The sequence below is a fragment of the Poecilia latipinna genome, unplaced genomic scaffold (genome assembly GCF_001443285.1).
Source record: "Poecilia latipinna isolate Pla-1442-1.1 unplaced genomic scaffold, P_latipinna-1.0 Scaffold15, whole genome shotgun sequence".
NCBI lineage: Eukaryota > Metazoa > Chordata > Actinopteri > Cyprinodontiformes > Poeciliidae > Poecilia > Poecilia latipinna.
In genome coordinates, this window is record NW_015112631.1 from 1,303,286 (window position 1) to 1,318,729 (window position 15,444).

General features: G+C 42.9%; 1 protein-coding gene across 1 annotated transcript in view; it reads left to right on the forward strand.

Annotated features, from left to right (window-relative positions):
- Positions 1–1,982: 1,982 nt before the first annotated feature.
- Positions 1,983–15,444, forward strand: part of LOC106947397 (scavenger receptor cysteine-rich type 1 protein M130-like) — a 16,478-nt gene continuing 3,016 nt past the window's right edge. The window contains exons 1-7 of the mRNA XM_015032382.1: positions 1,983–2,446; positions 4,200–4,409; positions 8,482–8,790; positions 8,867–9,166; positions 13,733–14,041; positions 14,118–14,417; positions 15,113–15,435. Of these exons, the coding sequence (XP_014887868.1) occupies positions 2,401–2,446; positions 4,200–4,409; positions 8,482–8,790; positions 8,867–9,166; positions 13,733–14,041; positions 14,118–14,417; positions 15,113–15,435 (1,797 nt within the window). The 5' untranslated portion in view covers positions 1,983–2,400. The remainder of the gene's footprint in view (positions 2,447–4,199; positions 4,410–8,481; positions 8,791–8,866; positions 9,167–13,732; positions 14,042–14,117; positions 14,418–15,112; positions 15,436–15,444) is intronic.

A 15,444-nucleotide genomic window follows, 5' to 3' on the forward strand; every position in this document is an offset into this window, starting at 1 on the left:
GCTGCATACCCACTTTTTGCGCCTCTGGCCCTAGTGTATGCATGGTTGTGTGTCTCTGTGTTGCCCTGTGACAGACTGGCAGCCTGTCCAGGCTGTCCCCCGCCTCTCGACCAGAACGTTAGCTAGAGATAGGTACTCCGACCACACTAAGGGACAAGGGTGTAAAGAAAATGGATGGATGGATGGCAGAGACACGTTACCTTGTCGGTGATCCTCATGGCTCTGAGGATTACCCATAATACCCCGCTCTTTCTAGGGTGAATGCAATACAACTTTTTACCAGCATTTCAATAGGATTTAACTATGTTACACATGCACAAGAGTTTTCAATCAGAAATGTTTCACTATTGATCGTCTTATATGCACAAAATGCGTATGAACCTGATGGAGTGACTTCATATAACAGTGCCTGGTAATGGATTATTTCCATATCATGTTTACAACCCAAGAAACTTCCAGTAAACTTCTTAGTGTGGATCTGATGCATTGGATGTCATGGACAAACGTTAGCAACTGGGTAAAATTTAAAATGAATCCCAGATACACTCGGTTTCACTCCACCTTTGATGCTCTGAACTTTTCTCNACCAGACAACCAGCTGACCTGACTCGGTCACCTGCTGCCTCGTTCAGCTTTGATAGTTCGTTCATTACTGGGGCTACATACCCAGTCTCTGGGCGGGTAGTTGTAGTTAACTCCCTTCTGACCTGGCGTCCTGGCTCCTCCCCTTTGTGTTGTACCTCGTCAATCTCAAGTTGTGATAGCAGTTGTCGTTTGCGGATGTTGGAACACTGAGCTACTAGTTGTTTAGCAGTCATTGTAGACTGGGGATATATATATATATGTATATATATATATATATACATACATATAAAAAATCCTTCATCGTCTCCAAGAGAAGTTGCTGTAAGGTGGGCTTCGATACCTGTTAGCTGGTGTAACTTTGTCTTCATGCTCCAAAGTAGCATCGTACAATGTTTTCTCTCACCAGACGACATCTTGCTGATCTCAGATGCATGGGTCCTCAGTCAGTCACTCTGTAGGCTGGTACACCATTTTCACCAGTTCCTGGCCTCTCTGCTACTCACTGGGTCAATCCAGGCTCCAGTAACATGTAACTCCATGTGGCATGCTGATCCCGGACGAGCCCCCATGATCTGTCACCGGTCCCAAGTGTCAGGATTGCTGTAACAGTGACGTGAGCAATCTGAAGAAAAGGAAAACAGGATTCATTTATTGACTGATATTTCATTATTTAGTACATCAAGTCAGCCAGAGCAGATGGAAACTGTGATCCTATCCAAATATGGCTAAAGCTAAACATGCAAAACAAAAGCGTGTCTTTTCTTTTAGTAAAACTATGAATATATAGATTGAAATTAGTCCAATGGAGCAGTTATTTGTGGTTTCCATGTGAAAAAAAAACCTGATGACTTACTAATAATGCACCACAGAATCCCGACCCGACTATCAAACTTTAGATCAGAGCTGCAGAGGTTCAGCTAATATGAATGCATGTTGCTGCAGCAACATAAAGGAGCTGGTAGAGTTTAATATTCTAAATAAAACATGTTTTTAGTTTTATGGGCCTAAAATATCTCAGCTCTTTGAAATAAACAACTTTTTCCTGTTGAAGATCTAAAGTTTAGATTTACCCTAAAAACCTCATTATGTGGCAACAAACCTGATAATGTTGCTGAAGCTTCAGTCCAGATTAGCATCACTCAGCTCACAGAGGCTGAACATCCAGATTCATGTTTAGATTTCCCTCTGCCTCTATGAAGCCTTTCTGCTCTGATGGCCAAAGACTAAATCTGAAATAAAATGACAGAAAATGTCTTATGAAAAATAAATTGAAATGTTCCAGATTTATAATCTGAAGATGTTCCAGGAATCCTCCTGGAGGACAAACTGACCACTTCTCCTCCCTCTGCTACTTTCTCCTACTCTCTCCATCCTTCCATCGTCTGCAGTCATGCTGACATTAAGCTCATGTTCTCTCTCTGTTTCTCCTCCTCATAGCAGCTACACCTGGGCTCATTTCTGTTCAGCTGTGACCCCTTCCTGGAGGGAAGCTGAGCTGCTGCTGCCAACAACATCAGGTTCCCTTTCAGTGGATGACACACCTGGATCCACTCCGGCCACAAGCAGAACCAGGACTGAACTAAACACAGGAACAACAGAGACTGGTGAAACCTCTGAATCCCAGTAGGCCCAGTATGAACCATCTTCATGATGAGCTCCTAGGAAGGAGGCGTCGTCTCTGAAAGCAGCCAAAGACCTGAACTGTGACGTTCAGGAAGCAGCAGATAAAAAAGCTTAAAGTAGGAAGTCTTCAGAGTCTGGAGCCACATCCTGATCACATCAAGAGACGAAGCTTCACTCCACATCAGAGGAAACATGGAGCAAACGGCTCTGATGCTGCTTCTGTGTCTCTGCAGCTCAGGTAGGACTCCACTTTCATCAAACACTAATATTCACTAGAGTTCAAATTAAAAATGATCTGCTGATAAACATGTTAAATGTTACAAACTAAAAAAGTGGAAACAGTTTCTGGTCTCAGATCATAGAGCTGCTGCTACACAGTTGGTGATGTTTATATTTTCTACTTGCTGCTGAGGAGCCAATAAAACCAAGAATGGTTGTTTTTTGTGTTTGAATGATGTAAAACACTTTGAACAGCCTTGTTGCTGAAATGAGCTATAAAATAAATCTGATTGGCTGATTGATGAGGAGAAGCAGCAGAAACTCTGCACCAGCGCTGAATCTGTGCAGTAAACAGGTGGAGCCTCATAAAATGGCTCCTTCTGCATGAAATCTTCCTCTTGACTCCACAGGTTCTCTCTGAGGTTCTGGTCAGGCCCGTTTGCTGGCCAACCAAGCCCAGTAGCACCACGGTCATTGGACCAGCTTCTGGTACCGCCGGTTGTGTTCGTGAAAACGTCTGAGCTCCGTCTGACGTGGGAGCGTCTCAGGCAGGATGTCGAACTGCCTGCTGCAGATTAGAATCAATCAACCAATCGATCAAGTTTATTTGTGAAGCACATTTCAGCACCAAGGCGGTTCAAAGTGCTTCAGTAAACCAGTAAACGGTACATTCAGTCAAAGTGCCGTCGTCACACATCAAAATGTTGTTCAGTGTTTCATTTATTTAGTTTCAAAGCAAATCTGACCAGCCGGGTTTTAGTCCAGATTTAAAGGAACTCAGTGTTTCGGTTGTTTTGCAGTTAATTGTTGAAACGGCTTTTCAGTCATTTTGCTGATGAATGAAAGGTTGGAGATCGGCCTGTAATTCTGCAGGAATGATTTGTTCAGATGGTTGTTTTTATATCAGTGGTTTGAAAACTGCTGGGGGAAAACGCCTGATGAGAGCCATGAGTTACTATTTGAATCAGACCAGATGAAATGACAGGCAGGACTTTCTGAAGAAAAGCTGTGGGTGTTATTTTTTGGGGCATAGCATGGATATTAGATTTTGTGTGGCAGTGAATGTTGACCCTCTAATATTTTTAATTTTCTCTGTAGCGTATTTGGCGAATTCATTGCAGGTCAGGTGGTTTGTGAGCCAGTCAACTGTGGCAAATAACACTTGAGCATTGTTAATGTTTATAATTTCTGCAAAGAATGTTTCATTCATATGTTTTAGAGTTTAGTGATAGCTTCAGTCTTGCTTAATAGATTTCATAATAAAGTTGAGTTTTACTCCATTTACGTTCAGACCTTCAGATCTGGTTGCACATTTCTCCATGGAGATTTGTTCCTACTAGACACGACCTTCACTTTAATGGGGGCAATGCAATCAATCACATCTGAAATTTTATGATGGAAGTTATCTACCAGCTCATCACTCTGCACACAGAACCAGAATCAGAACCAGAACCAGAACCAACTGGATTTGACAACTTTTACACAAAAACAATGAATTTGACTTTGGTTGGTCTCAGTAAAGACATAAATATAAATGGATAGAAAAGGTGAATAATAAAAACATTTCAGGTTTTACTACAGAGCATAAATAACATTTAGGTCTGGGCTTTAACTAGGCCATTCCAGCATAAAGATGGTGTGATCAGAACCATCCCTGATAGCTCTGCCTCTAAGAGAAGATCACATAAACACCATCAACAGGATCCTGTCAGCACATCCTACATCAATCTGTCTCTGCTTGTTGTAACCCAACATGTAAATGTTTCTTCCAGCTCTGTCTGATGAAGTCAGACTGGCAGCAGGAAGGAGTCGCTGTGGTGGCCGACTGGAGAAGGAGGATCTGGGAGACTGGGAACCAGTGAATTATTGGGACTGGAACTGGAACGTTACATCAGCAGCTGTAGCTTGCAGACAGCTGCACTGTGGATCTGTGGTGTCGATACAAAGAGATCAGAGCTTCAATGTACAGATCGTCTGTTCAGGTGATTTCATATCCTGGCCATTTCCTTCCTGTTCCTGCCTATGTGTTTCTGGTGGCTTCTATTGGTGTGGCAATGAATGACAAGGAGCTGCTCAAGTTGCCATGAGCTGTTTCTTTAATTCTCCATCTGCATTTCACACAACGGGCATGGAGGTAAGGTCAGTCTCTGGCATAAAACAAGCTCCTCGTCAGTGATCCTCATGGCTCTGAGGATTACCCATAATACCGTAACCACAATAAAATAATTTAAAATTACAGTGATCGTATAGTGGATTTTGTTTTACATAAAAGAACAACCAGTGAGTCTCCTTTTCAGAGAAAATAAAGTAACTAATTAAAATGTTCTGAAAAATAAAATAAAATGCTGACATTTTATTTACTGGATGCCATTTTTATGTTTTAGTTTATATAACCTTGCATTTTAGAACAATGCAGAAACATAAATGAACCATATCATTATATGAAACTGTTAATATAAAACTCTGTCTCAGGTTAAACATCTGCTACAGGATATTTGGTAAAACATACCTGCATTCCACACATCGGTCAGTCTCTGGCATAAAACAAGCTCCTGCAAGGAGGAGCCAAAATGTTACCACATGGGAAATTCCCACTGCACTTTCCCACGAACTAAACCGTCTCAAACACGACAAAAACATCATAATAACAGAACAAGCGTCGCCCAGACCAAACATATTTCAACAATATGCAAAAACGAAAACCACACACACTTCACAAAATGCATAAATAATATTTCTTTATCACATGGCAGAGACAGGGCTGCACAGTGGCGCAGTTGGTAGAGCTGTTGCCTTGCAGCAAGAAGGTTCTGGGTTCCCGGCCCCAGTCTTTCTGCATGGAGTTTGGTTGTTCTCCCTGTGCATGTGTGGGTTTTCTCCGGGTACTCCGGTTTCCTCCCATAGTCCAAAAACATGTCAGGTTAATTGGCCTCTCCAAATTGCCCCTAGGTGTGAGTGTGTGTATGCTAGGGGTGTAGTGATACAATAATTTCATGATATGATATTCTAGTCATGGTATATCACAATATTTGTTGAGCAATACAATTCAGTGTATTTTTACGATTTTCTGAAAGATTTTTGAAGGACAGAGTGATTTTAGTGACATTTTGTGTTCCATAGACTTGAATTTAGTTAACTGAAAACTGATTAAAAGCACCAACTACACAATACCTGACTCTGATTGGACAGTCTAACAGTCTGCAGCTGGACAAAATTAATCAAAGACGCAGTGAGAGAATTAGTTTGTCATTTAATTCATGTGGATTTGACATAAAACTCAAAAGTTAAAACGGTAATCCAGGAGCAGAGTGGGGAGATTATCAGCCTCTGTAGACTCTCAATATGCAAATGTTTTTTCTTTTGGACACTGTGGCTGCATTTTGGAGTAAAAATGCAGCCACACATGCAGTCTTTTGGACTATGGGGAAAAAGGCTTTTCTACCTTGTCTCCCGGAGTTAGTCTGGCTGTAAGCTGCTTACTACTAACTGCTAAGGTCGTGGCTCCGCCTCACCCCGCAGTGATCGACTCCCTGCAGCTACGCAGCGCCGCTATTCCCCTGCTTGGATCTCTGAGTAGCTGCCTCTCAGACTGCCAGCATCTCATAGTACTCTCAGTCTCTGATACTTTTTGTCTGTTGCTAATAAGAATGATCGATCAGCCATTGTTATCATGGAAATCCTCACTGCGCCGCGGATTCCGGCTGGGGGTTTTTCCTCTTCGTCTTCCTGCTCAAAACACAGCGCCGCTGCGCGCCCGGATGTTATCAACCATGTTCATTCTTCAGGTAATCCTTTATATACAGAACAGAAACTGCTAAGATAAAAACTAATTACGAAGTGAATGCTACCAGTCAAAATTTGCATTAATTTCGCGATTTCACTGCTTTTGCCGCTTCTCCGTTCCGTTTCTCTTTCACGGTTACTTGCGCAACTTTACTTCGTTTCTCAGCAACAAAATGCAGCCCATTGTTATTTATTGAAGATTTTACATTTCCAAAAACACAGGAATCTAATGTTTCGTTTTGTACGTTTGGACCTCATTCCCTTTCATAATCGGAACAGCCGGGGAATGGCGGCGCTTTTGACATTTCTCTGACATTCTGAAAAATATGGTTTACTAATTTTAGCATAACTCCGGTTATACTTGGCCTATTAGCACAATTTAAAAACTGGTGTGTAGTTTATAATGTGCACTTTAAGCTCGAGTTGAACGTTAGACTGAGGGAGGCGGAGTCTTGCTGCTATGCCGTAACAAACTAGACGTTAAAAAGAGCTGTCAGGCTATGGACCCCTATGGTTTAACGGATCGATACGGATGAAAAATCGATACTTTCCGAGGGCGGAAAATATCGATATATATCGCCAAATTGATTTATTTATACAGCCTGTTAAGGAAGAAATTCCTAAAAATAGGTTATCTTTGGAAAAAGTTTGGCTCTCTCTCTTCCTCTGGATCCCAGGTCCTCTCGGCGGGCCACGTGTGGCCACAAGGAAAACAACAATGTGTGTTGACATCACAGAATTACAGAGTTTAATCCAATATAAGACAATGCATAAACTTACACCAGAAACTGCAGAACAACAGAGACATACATTCATTTACCTGACATAAATGGAAAGAAGAAGAAAAGCAAAGACGTGCAAAGACATCTTTGGAGAGTTGCAAGAGCAAATCTAATGTGTTACTTCTGTGTAGAAAGTTTTATAGTAAAAGGCGTATTCTTATCTTTAATTTATTCAAATAAGGCGTATCTTTGCTCCTCCAACCAGGAGCTATCTCTGACCCTCTATTAAGCCAGAAACCCCTGCCGTGTTTACGGCCTTTCACAGATGAGTGTGAAAAGCTACAACTTCTACTGTATTGTTTTCCCACACAGACAAAAGGCAGTTCAAACGATCCTAGCAAACCATCTGCTGGAACTACAGGTAAATTAAAGGTCAATAGGCCAGAATACATTACTAATTTCAAAACCACAATTAGGGCATTTGAGTCAAGACATGTTAAGTTTTAAAACTAGCTTATTTTAAATTTATTTTCTCAACAAGCCTTAGTCAGTGGCGCAACTGCACATTATTCAAGTGGATGCGAAAACATAAATCAGCCCCCAAGGGAAGCAACGTCAGGGTGAAGGAGCGACACTCACCCCACCTCCTTCCCCCCCAGGCGACGCTGCGTGAAGTGTAGAAATCGCTACATTTACCTCGTTATGTGCAAGAGGTGAAGGAGCGTGAAGCGCGCTGAAGTGTATGGGAAAACATAATCGGCATGTCGCCCCCTCCAGACGGGGTTTTTGCGCCCCCTCTGGTGCTGCGCCCCTATGCGTTGCATACGCTGCATACCCACTTTTTGCGCCTCTGGCCCTCGTGTGCGCATGGTTGTGTGTCTCTGTGTTGCCCTGTGACAGACTGGCAGCCTGTCCAGGCTGTACCCCGCCTCTCGACCAGAACGTTAGCTAGAGATAGGTACTCCGACCACACTAAGGGACAAGGGTGTAAAGAAAATGGATGGATGGATGGCAGAGACACGTTACCTTGTCGGTGATCCTCATGGCTCTGAGGATTACCCATAATACCCCACTCTTTCTAGGGTGAATGCAATACAACTTTTTACCAGCATTTCAGCAGGATTTAACCTGAACCATTTTAACTATGTTACACATGCACAAGAGTTTTCAATCAGAAATGTTTCACTATTGATCGTCTTATATGCTCTCTGTGTTGTGCACAATATGCGTATGAACCTGATGGAGTGACTTCATCTAACAGTGCCTGGTAATGGATTATTTCCATATCATGTTTGCAGCCCAGGAAACTTCCAGTAAACTTCTTAGTGTGGATCTGATGCATTGGATGTCATGGACAAACGTTAGCAACTGGGTAAAATTTAAAATGAATCCCAGATACAGTCGGTTTCACTCCACCTTTGATGCTCTGAACTTTTCTCCTTTGGTTTTCTTGACCTTTATTTTTATCAAACCCAGAGATGTTTCCATGTGTGTTTAGAAAAATAAAGTTCTGAAGGATTTTAAACCTTTTTTCTTTCTGCATCCTCAGACTCAGTCAGGCTGGTTCAAGGGACCAACCGGTGCTCAGGCAGACTGGAGGTGAAGACCAACCAGTCGTGGTCCTCAGTGTGTGAAAAAGACTTTGACCTGCAGGATGCAGAGGTGGTCTGCAGGGAGATTGGCTGTGGGTCTCCTTCAGTCCTCCAGGGGGCGCTCTATGGAGAAGCAGAGGCTCCAGTGGGGAGCAGAGAGTTCCTGTGTGAAGGCAGTGAGTCTGCTCTGCTGACCTGCAGCAGCAGGAAGAGTTCAGTTAGAAACAGCTGCTCACCTGGTCAAGCTGTTGGACTCACCTGTTCAGGTAGAGGAGGATCTGCAGACCTGCTGCTGTTCACTGCTTCACTTCCTGCATTAATGAACTCTCTGTCTCTGCTCAGGTCCAGACAACATCAGGTTGGTGGGAGAGACCAGCCGATGTGCCGGGAGACTGGAGATGAAACATCAAGAAGACTGGAGACCAGTGGAAGTTTGGGGTGGTTACTGGGACAAGAGCTCAGCTGCTGTAGTTTGTGCTGAACTGGACTGTGGTTCTGCTGTTTCAGTAAGAAAAACAAAGGAAGCTTCAGAGAGACCAGTTTGGTCGATCTTCACTGACTGTTTGCAGTCAGGATCTGCATTAAGGAACTGTTTACCTGATAATGGAACCAGTGATGAGAGCCATGAGTTAATCTGCTCAGGTAACTCTGAACTCTCATATTTCTGCGTTTTAAAATGTTTCTTCATCAGGTTCCAGATGTCTGCAGAGAAACCGTCACCTTTAACTAAGAACCTGAAACCTTGAGGAGAGGGAAACTAAAAATGGTTTAGATATTACTGACAGACTAAAGATCTGTCATAAAGGTGCTAGTAACCCTGTATAAACATGCTAGAAATCATGGCAACCAACCAACCAACCAACCAACCAACCAACCAATCAAATTTAATTGTATAGCACATTTCAACAGCAAGGCATTTCAAAGTGCTTTACATAATTAAAATAAAAACAGCATGTGAGATTGACTAAACATTGATTACGCTGTTGCAGTAATCAATGCGGCTAAAGATAAACGCATGGATGAGTTTCTCTAGATCGCGCTGAGACATCAGTCCTCTAATCCTGGAGATGTTCTTCAGGGGATAGAAGGCCGACTTTGTGACTGTCTTAATGTGGCTCTGAAGGTTCAGGTCAGAATCCATCACTACTCCCAGGTTTCGGGCTGATCGCTGGTTTTTAGTTGTAATAACTGAAGCTGTGCATTAATTCTAGTTCGCTCCTCTTTAGGTCCAAAGATAATAACTTCAGTTTGTTTCTGTTCAGCTGGAGAAAGTTTTGGCCCATCCACACATTTATCTGTTCTAAGCATCTATTCAGTGATTGGATGGGTTCAGAGTCACCTGGTGACATCGTGATGTAGAGCTGTGTATCATCCGCATAGTTATGGTAGCTAATCTTATTTCCTGTTATAACCTGAGCCAGTGGGAGCATATAAATATTGAAAAGAAGAGGTCCTAGGATTTAACCTTGGGGTACCCCACATGTGACCTTTGACCTCTCTGATGAGAAGTTTCTGACTGAAACAAAGAAATCCCTGTTCTTTATGTAGGATTCAAACCAGTGGAGGACTGGACCGGAGAGTCCGACCCAACTCTCCGGTCGATTCACTAAAATGTCGTGGTCCACAGTGTCGAAAGCTGCACTGTTGGACAGTGCTGGTCCAACAGAACCAGCACTGTGGTTCTCCCACAGTCCATATTTATATGGATATCATTGAACACTTTTACAAGGGCCGTCTCAGTGCTGTGGTGAGCACGAAAACCAGACTGGAACTGGAAGGAGTCAAAGCGATTCGTTATTGTTAGGAAGTTATTTAATTGCTTAAAAACAGTTTTTTCAATAACTTTGCTGATGAATGGGAGGTTGGAGATCGGCCTGTAATTCTGCAGTAGTGATTTGTCTAGATCAGGGGTGCCCAAGTTCAGTCCTCGAGAGCTGCCATCCTGCAAGTTTTAGAAGTATCCTTACTCCAACAGACCAGGATCAGCTCTACAGAGGCCTGATAACGAGCCATTCATTTGATTCAGGTGTGTTGAAGCAGGGATGCATCTGAAAGTTGCAGGATGGTAGCTCTCGAGGACTGGACTTGGGCACCCCTGGTCTAGATTGTTCTTTTTTTTGTCAGTGGTTTGATAACTGCTGTTTTCAAAGCCTGGAGGAAAACACCTGAAGAGAGCGATGAGTTAATATTTGGATCAGATCATTAGAAACAACAGGCAGGACTTTCTTAAAGAAATGTGTGGGTAGGACATCCAGACAGCAGGAACTGGAGCTTAATTGACTTATAATTTCTTCAAGGTTTTTATAATTTAGTAGTTGAAATTGGGTCATTTTTCCTGCATTTGTTTTGATGGGCACCACATTGGTACTGGCTTTGGTACTGTGCAGATTAATCCTCTGATCTTTTGAATTTTCTCTGAAAAGAAACTGGAAAACTTATTGCAGGCGGCATTAGATTGAAGTTCAGGTGGTAACATCATAGGAGGGTTTGTGAGCCTGTCAACAGTAGCAAATAAAGCTCGAGCATTGTTAAGGTTTTTGTTTATGACATTTGCAAAGAAAGCCTCTCTTGCATGTTTTAGTGTTGTGTGATAGTTACGTAGTTTTTCTTTGTATATGTCATAATAAACATGCAGTTGAGTTTTACGCCATTTCCGTCCAGCTCTACGGCAGAGTTGTCTTGCAGATTCAACTGTTTGTGCATTTCTCCATGGAGATTTCTTTCTACCAGTCACAACTTTCACTTTAATGGGGGCAATGTAATCAATGATTTCTGAAAGTTTGCACTGAAAATCATCTACCAACTTATCTACGTCATTATAGCTTAAGGACGAGGAAGAAGAGCAGATTTGATTAAATGTTTCTGCTGTGTTTTCTGTGAAAGTACATTTTGTGATAGTAGCTGTTTGTCCAAGTGGGTTAACAGATAAAGAACATTCAAAGATAACAGCAAAGTGGTCCGACAGGGCGACATCAGTTACAGAGACATTGGAAATATTCACACCCTTACTGATAACCAGGTCCAGTGTGTGTCCATGAGTGTGTGTTGCTTGTTTGACATGTTGTGTTAAATCAAAACTCTCTAATATATCAAACAGCTTTTTTGCCCCTCGGTCTTGGGGGTTGTCAACATGAACCAACATGAACTGGTTGGCAACCAGTCTGATGAGCTCCTGTCTCGTTCTCATGCATGCCATCTTGTTTTCCACCTCGGATTAGATCCAGTTGTCTCTGTGTTTCCTCTGCGTTCCCAGGTCTGCTGGTTGAGCCGCTCATCTTCCTCTCTTCCTCCACTGACGGGGTCTCCACAGCCAGAAAGCAGGGGTCTGAGCTCCTCATTGGCTCAGATTTCAGCATCATGTGCTCCATCAGACCTCAGTATGAAGGCGGCTCCTTCCAGCTCATCTTCAGCTCCTCTAACTACACTCTGAACCACACCCTGCCAGCTGTTAATCACTCCGCCCTCTTCCTGTTCGCCGCTGCTGGCCACGCCCACCAAGGAACCTACCGCTGCGTTTACCACGTCTACGTTTTCTCCCATAACTTCTCCTCTATGAGCCAGCCTCTCAACCTCACTGTCTCAGGTAAACTCATNACGTCTGAGCTCCGTCTGACGTGGGAGCGTCTCAGGCAGGATGTCGAACTGCCTGCTGCAGATTAGAATCAATCAACCAATCGATCAAGTTTATTTGTGAAGCACATTTCAGCACCAAGGCGGTTCAAAGTGCTTCAGTAAACCAGTAAACGGTACATTCAGTCAAAGTGCCGTCGTCACACATCAAAATGTTGTTCAGTGTTTCATTTATTTAGTTTCAAAGCAAATCTGACCAGCCGGGTTTTAGTCCAGATTTAAAGGAACTCAGTGTTTCGGTTGTTTTGCAGTTAATTGTTGAAACGGCTTTTCAGTCATTTTGCTGATGAATGAAAGGTTGGAGATCGGCCTGTAATTCTGCAGGAATGATTTGTTCAGATGGTTGTTTTTATATCAGTGGTTTGAAAACTGCTGGGGGAAAACGCCTGATGAGAGCCATGAGTTACTATTTGAATCAGACCAGATGAAATGACAGGCAGGACTTTCTGAAGAAAAGCTGTGGGTGTTATTTTTTGGGGCATAGCATGGATATTAGATTTTGTGTGGCAGTGAATGTTGACCCTCTAATATTTTTAATTTTCTCTGTAGCGTATTTGGCGAATTCATTGCAGGTCAGGTGGTTTGTGAGCCAGTCAACTGTGGCAAATAACACTTGAGCATTGTTAATGTTTATAATTTCTGCAAAGAATGTTTCATTCATATGTTTTAGAGTTTAGTGATAGCTTCAGTCTTGCTTAATAGATTTCATAATAAAGTTGAGTTTTACTCCATTTACGTTCAGACCTTCAGATCTGGTTGCACATTTCTCCATGGAGATTTGTTCCTACTAGACACGACCTTCACTTTAATGGGGGCAATGCAATCAATCACATCTGAAATTTTATGATGGAAGTTATCTACCAGCTCATCACTCTGCACACAGAACCAGAATCAGAACCAGAACCAGAACCAACTGGATTTGACAACTTTTACACAAAAACAATGAATTTGACTTTGGTTGGTCTCAGTAAAGACATAAATATAAATGGATAGAAAAGGTGAATAATGAAAACATTTCAGGTTTTACTACAGAGCATAAACAACATTTAGGTCTGGGCTTTAACTAGGCCATTCCAGCATAAAGATGGTGTGATCAGAACCATCCATGGTAGCTCTGCCTCTAAGAGAAGATCACATAAACACCATCAACAGGATCCTGTCAGCACATCCTACATCAATCTGTCTCTGCTTGTTGTAACCCAACATGTAAATGTTTCTTCCAGCTCTGTCTGATGAAGTCAGACTGGCAGCAGGAAGGAGTCGCTGTGGTGGCCGACTGGAGAAGGAGGATCTGGGAGACTGGAAACCAGTGAATTATTGGAACTGGAACTGGAACGTTACATCAGCAGCTGTAGCTTGCAAACAGCTGCACTGTGGATCTGTGGTGTCGATACGAAGAGATCAGAGCTTCAATGTACAGATCGTCTGTTCAGGTGATTTCATATCTTTGATGCTCTGAACTTTTCTCGTTTGGTTTTCTTGACCTTTATTTTTATCAAACCCAGAGATGTTTCCATGTGAATTTAATAAAATAAAGTTCTGAAGGATTTTAAACCTTTTTTCTTTCTGCATCCTCAGACTCAGTCAGGCTGGTTCAAGGGACCAACCGGTGCTCAGGCAGACTGGAGGTGAAGACCAACCAGTCGTGGTCCTCAGCGAGTGAAAAAGACTTTGACCTGCAGGATGCAGAGGTGGTCTGCAGGGAGATTGGCTGTGGGTCTCCTTCAGTCCTCCAGGGGGCGCTCTATGGAGAAGCAGAGGCTCCAGTGGGGAGCAGAGAGTTCCTGTGTGAAGGCAGTGAGTCTGCTCTGCTGACCTGCAGCAGCAGGAAGAGTTCAGTTAGAAACAGCTGCTCACCTGGTCAAGCTGTTGGACTCACCTGTTCAGGTAGACGAGGATCTGCAGACCTGCTGCTGTTCACTGCTTCACTTCCTGCATTAATGAACTCTCTGTCTCTGCTCAGGTCCAGACAACATCAGGTTGGTGGGAGAGACCAGCCGATGTGCCGGGAGACTGGAGATGAAACATCAGGAAGACTGGAGACCAGTGGCTGTTTGGGGTGGTTACTGGGACATGAACTCAGCTGCTGTAGTTTGTGCTGAACTGGACTGTGGTTCTGCTGTTTCAGCAAGATATTCAGAGGAAGCTTCAAAGAGACCAGTTTGGGAGATCAAGTCTGACTGTTTGAAGTCAGGATCTGCATTAAGGAACTGTTTACCTGATGATGAAACCAGCGATGAGAGCCATGAGTTAATCTGCTCAGGTAACTCTGAACTCTCATATTTATGTTAAAATGTTTCTTCATCAGGTTCCAGATGTCTGCAGAGAAACCGTCACCTTTAACTAAGAACCTGAAACCTTGAGGAGAGGGAAACTAAAATAATTTAAATATCCAGATAAAGTTCTCAGTTTAGCCCAAATAGATGAACAAAAACTCATCATTTTAATAACTTTTAATCTCTGCTGCTTTGAAGTCGATGCATCAAAATCCCAGGAGGAGTTCAAGGAAATCAGACATTTTCAAAACCTGAAAATCAACAGAAAATGAACTTTGATCCAAAATGGTGGACTTCCTGTTTTTAGTGCAAATAGCAGGAAAACCTTTTGTTTGTTATGGTTGTTGGCCTTATTGAACTAGGGGGCGCTGTTGAGCCATTTTGCCACATTTATTTTTAATTCCACAGAAATATTAACAATTTCACAAGGAACAAAGATTGTTTAACATTTAGTGAGTTTCTGATCATGTTTATGATCCAAAAATATGATAAATTCAACAGAAATAAAAATGAATGATAAAATTCGAGGTACATTCGGTTTCACTCCACCTTTGATGCTCTGAACTTTTCTCGTTTGGTTTTCTTGACCTTTATTTTTATCAAACCCAGAGATGTTTCCATGTGTGTCTAGAAAAATAAAGTTCTGAAGGATTTTAAACCTTTTTTCTTTCTGCATCCTCAGACTCAGTCAGGCTGGTTCAAGGGACCAACCGGTGCTCAGGCAGACTGGAGGTGAAGACCAACCAGTCGTGGTCCTCAGTGTGTGAAAAAGACTTTGACCTGCAGGATGCAGAGGTGGTCTGCAGGGAGATTGGCTGTGGGTCTCCTTCAGTCCTCCAGGGGGCGCTCTATGGAGAAGCAGAGGCTCCAGTGGGGAGCAGAGAGTTCCTGTGTGAAGGCAGTGAGTCTGCTCTGCTGACCTGCAGCAGCAGGAAGAGTTCAGTTAGAAACAGCTGCTCACCTGGTCAAGCTGTTGGACTCACCTGTTCAGGTAGACGAGGATCTGCAGACCTG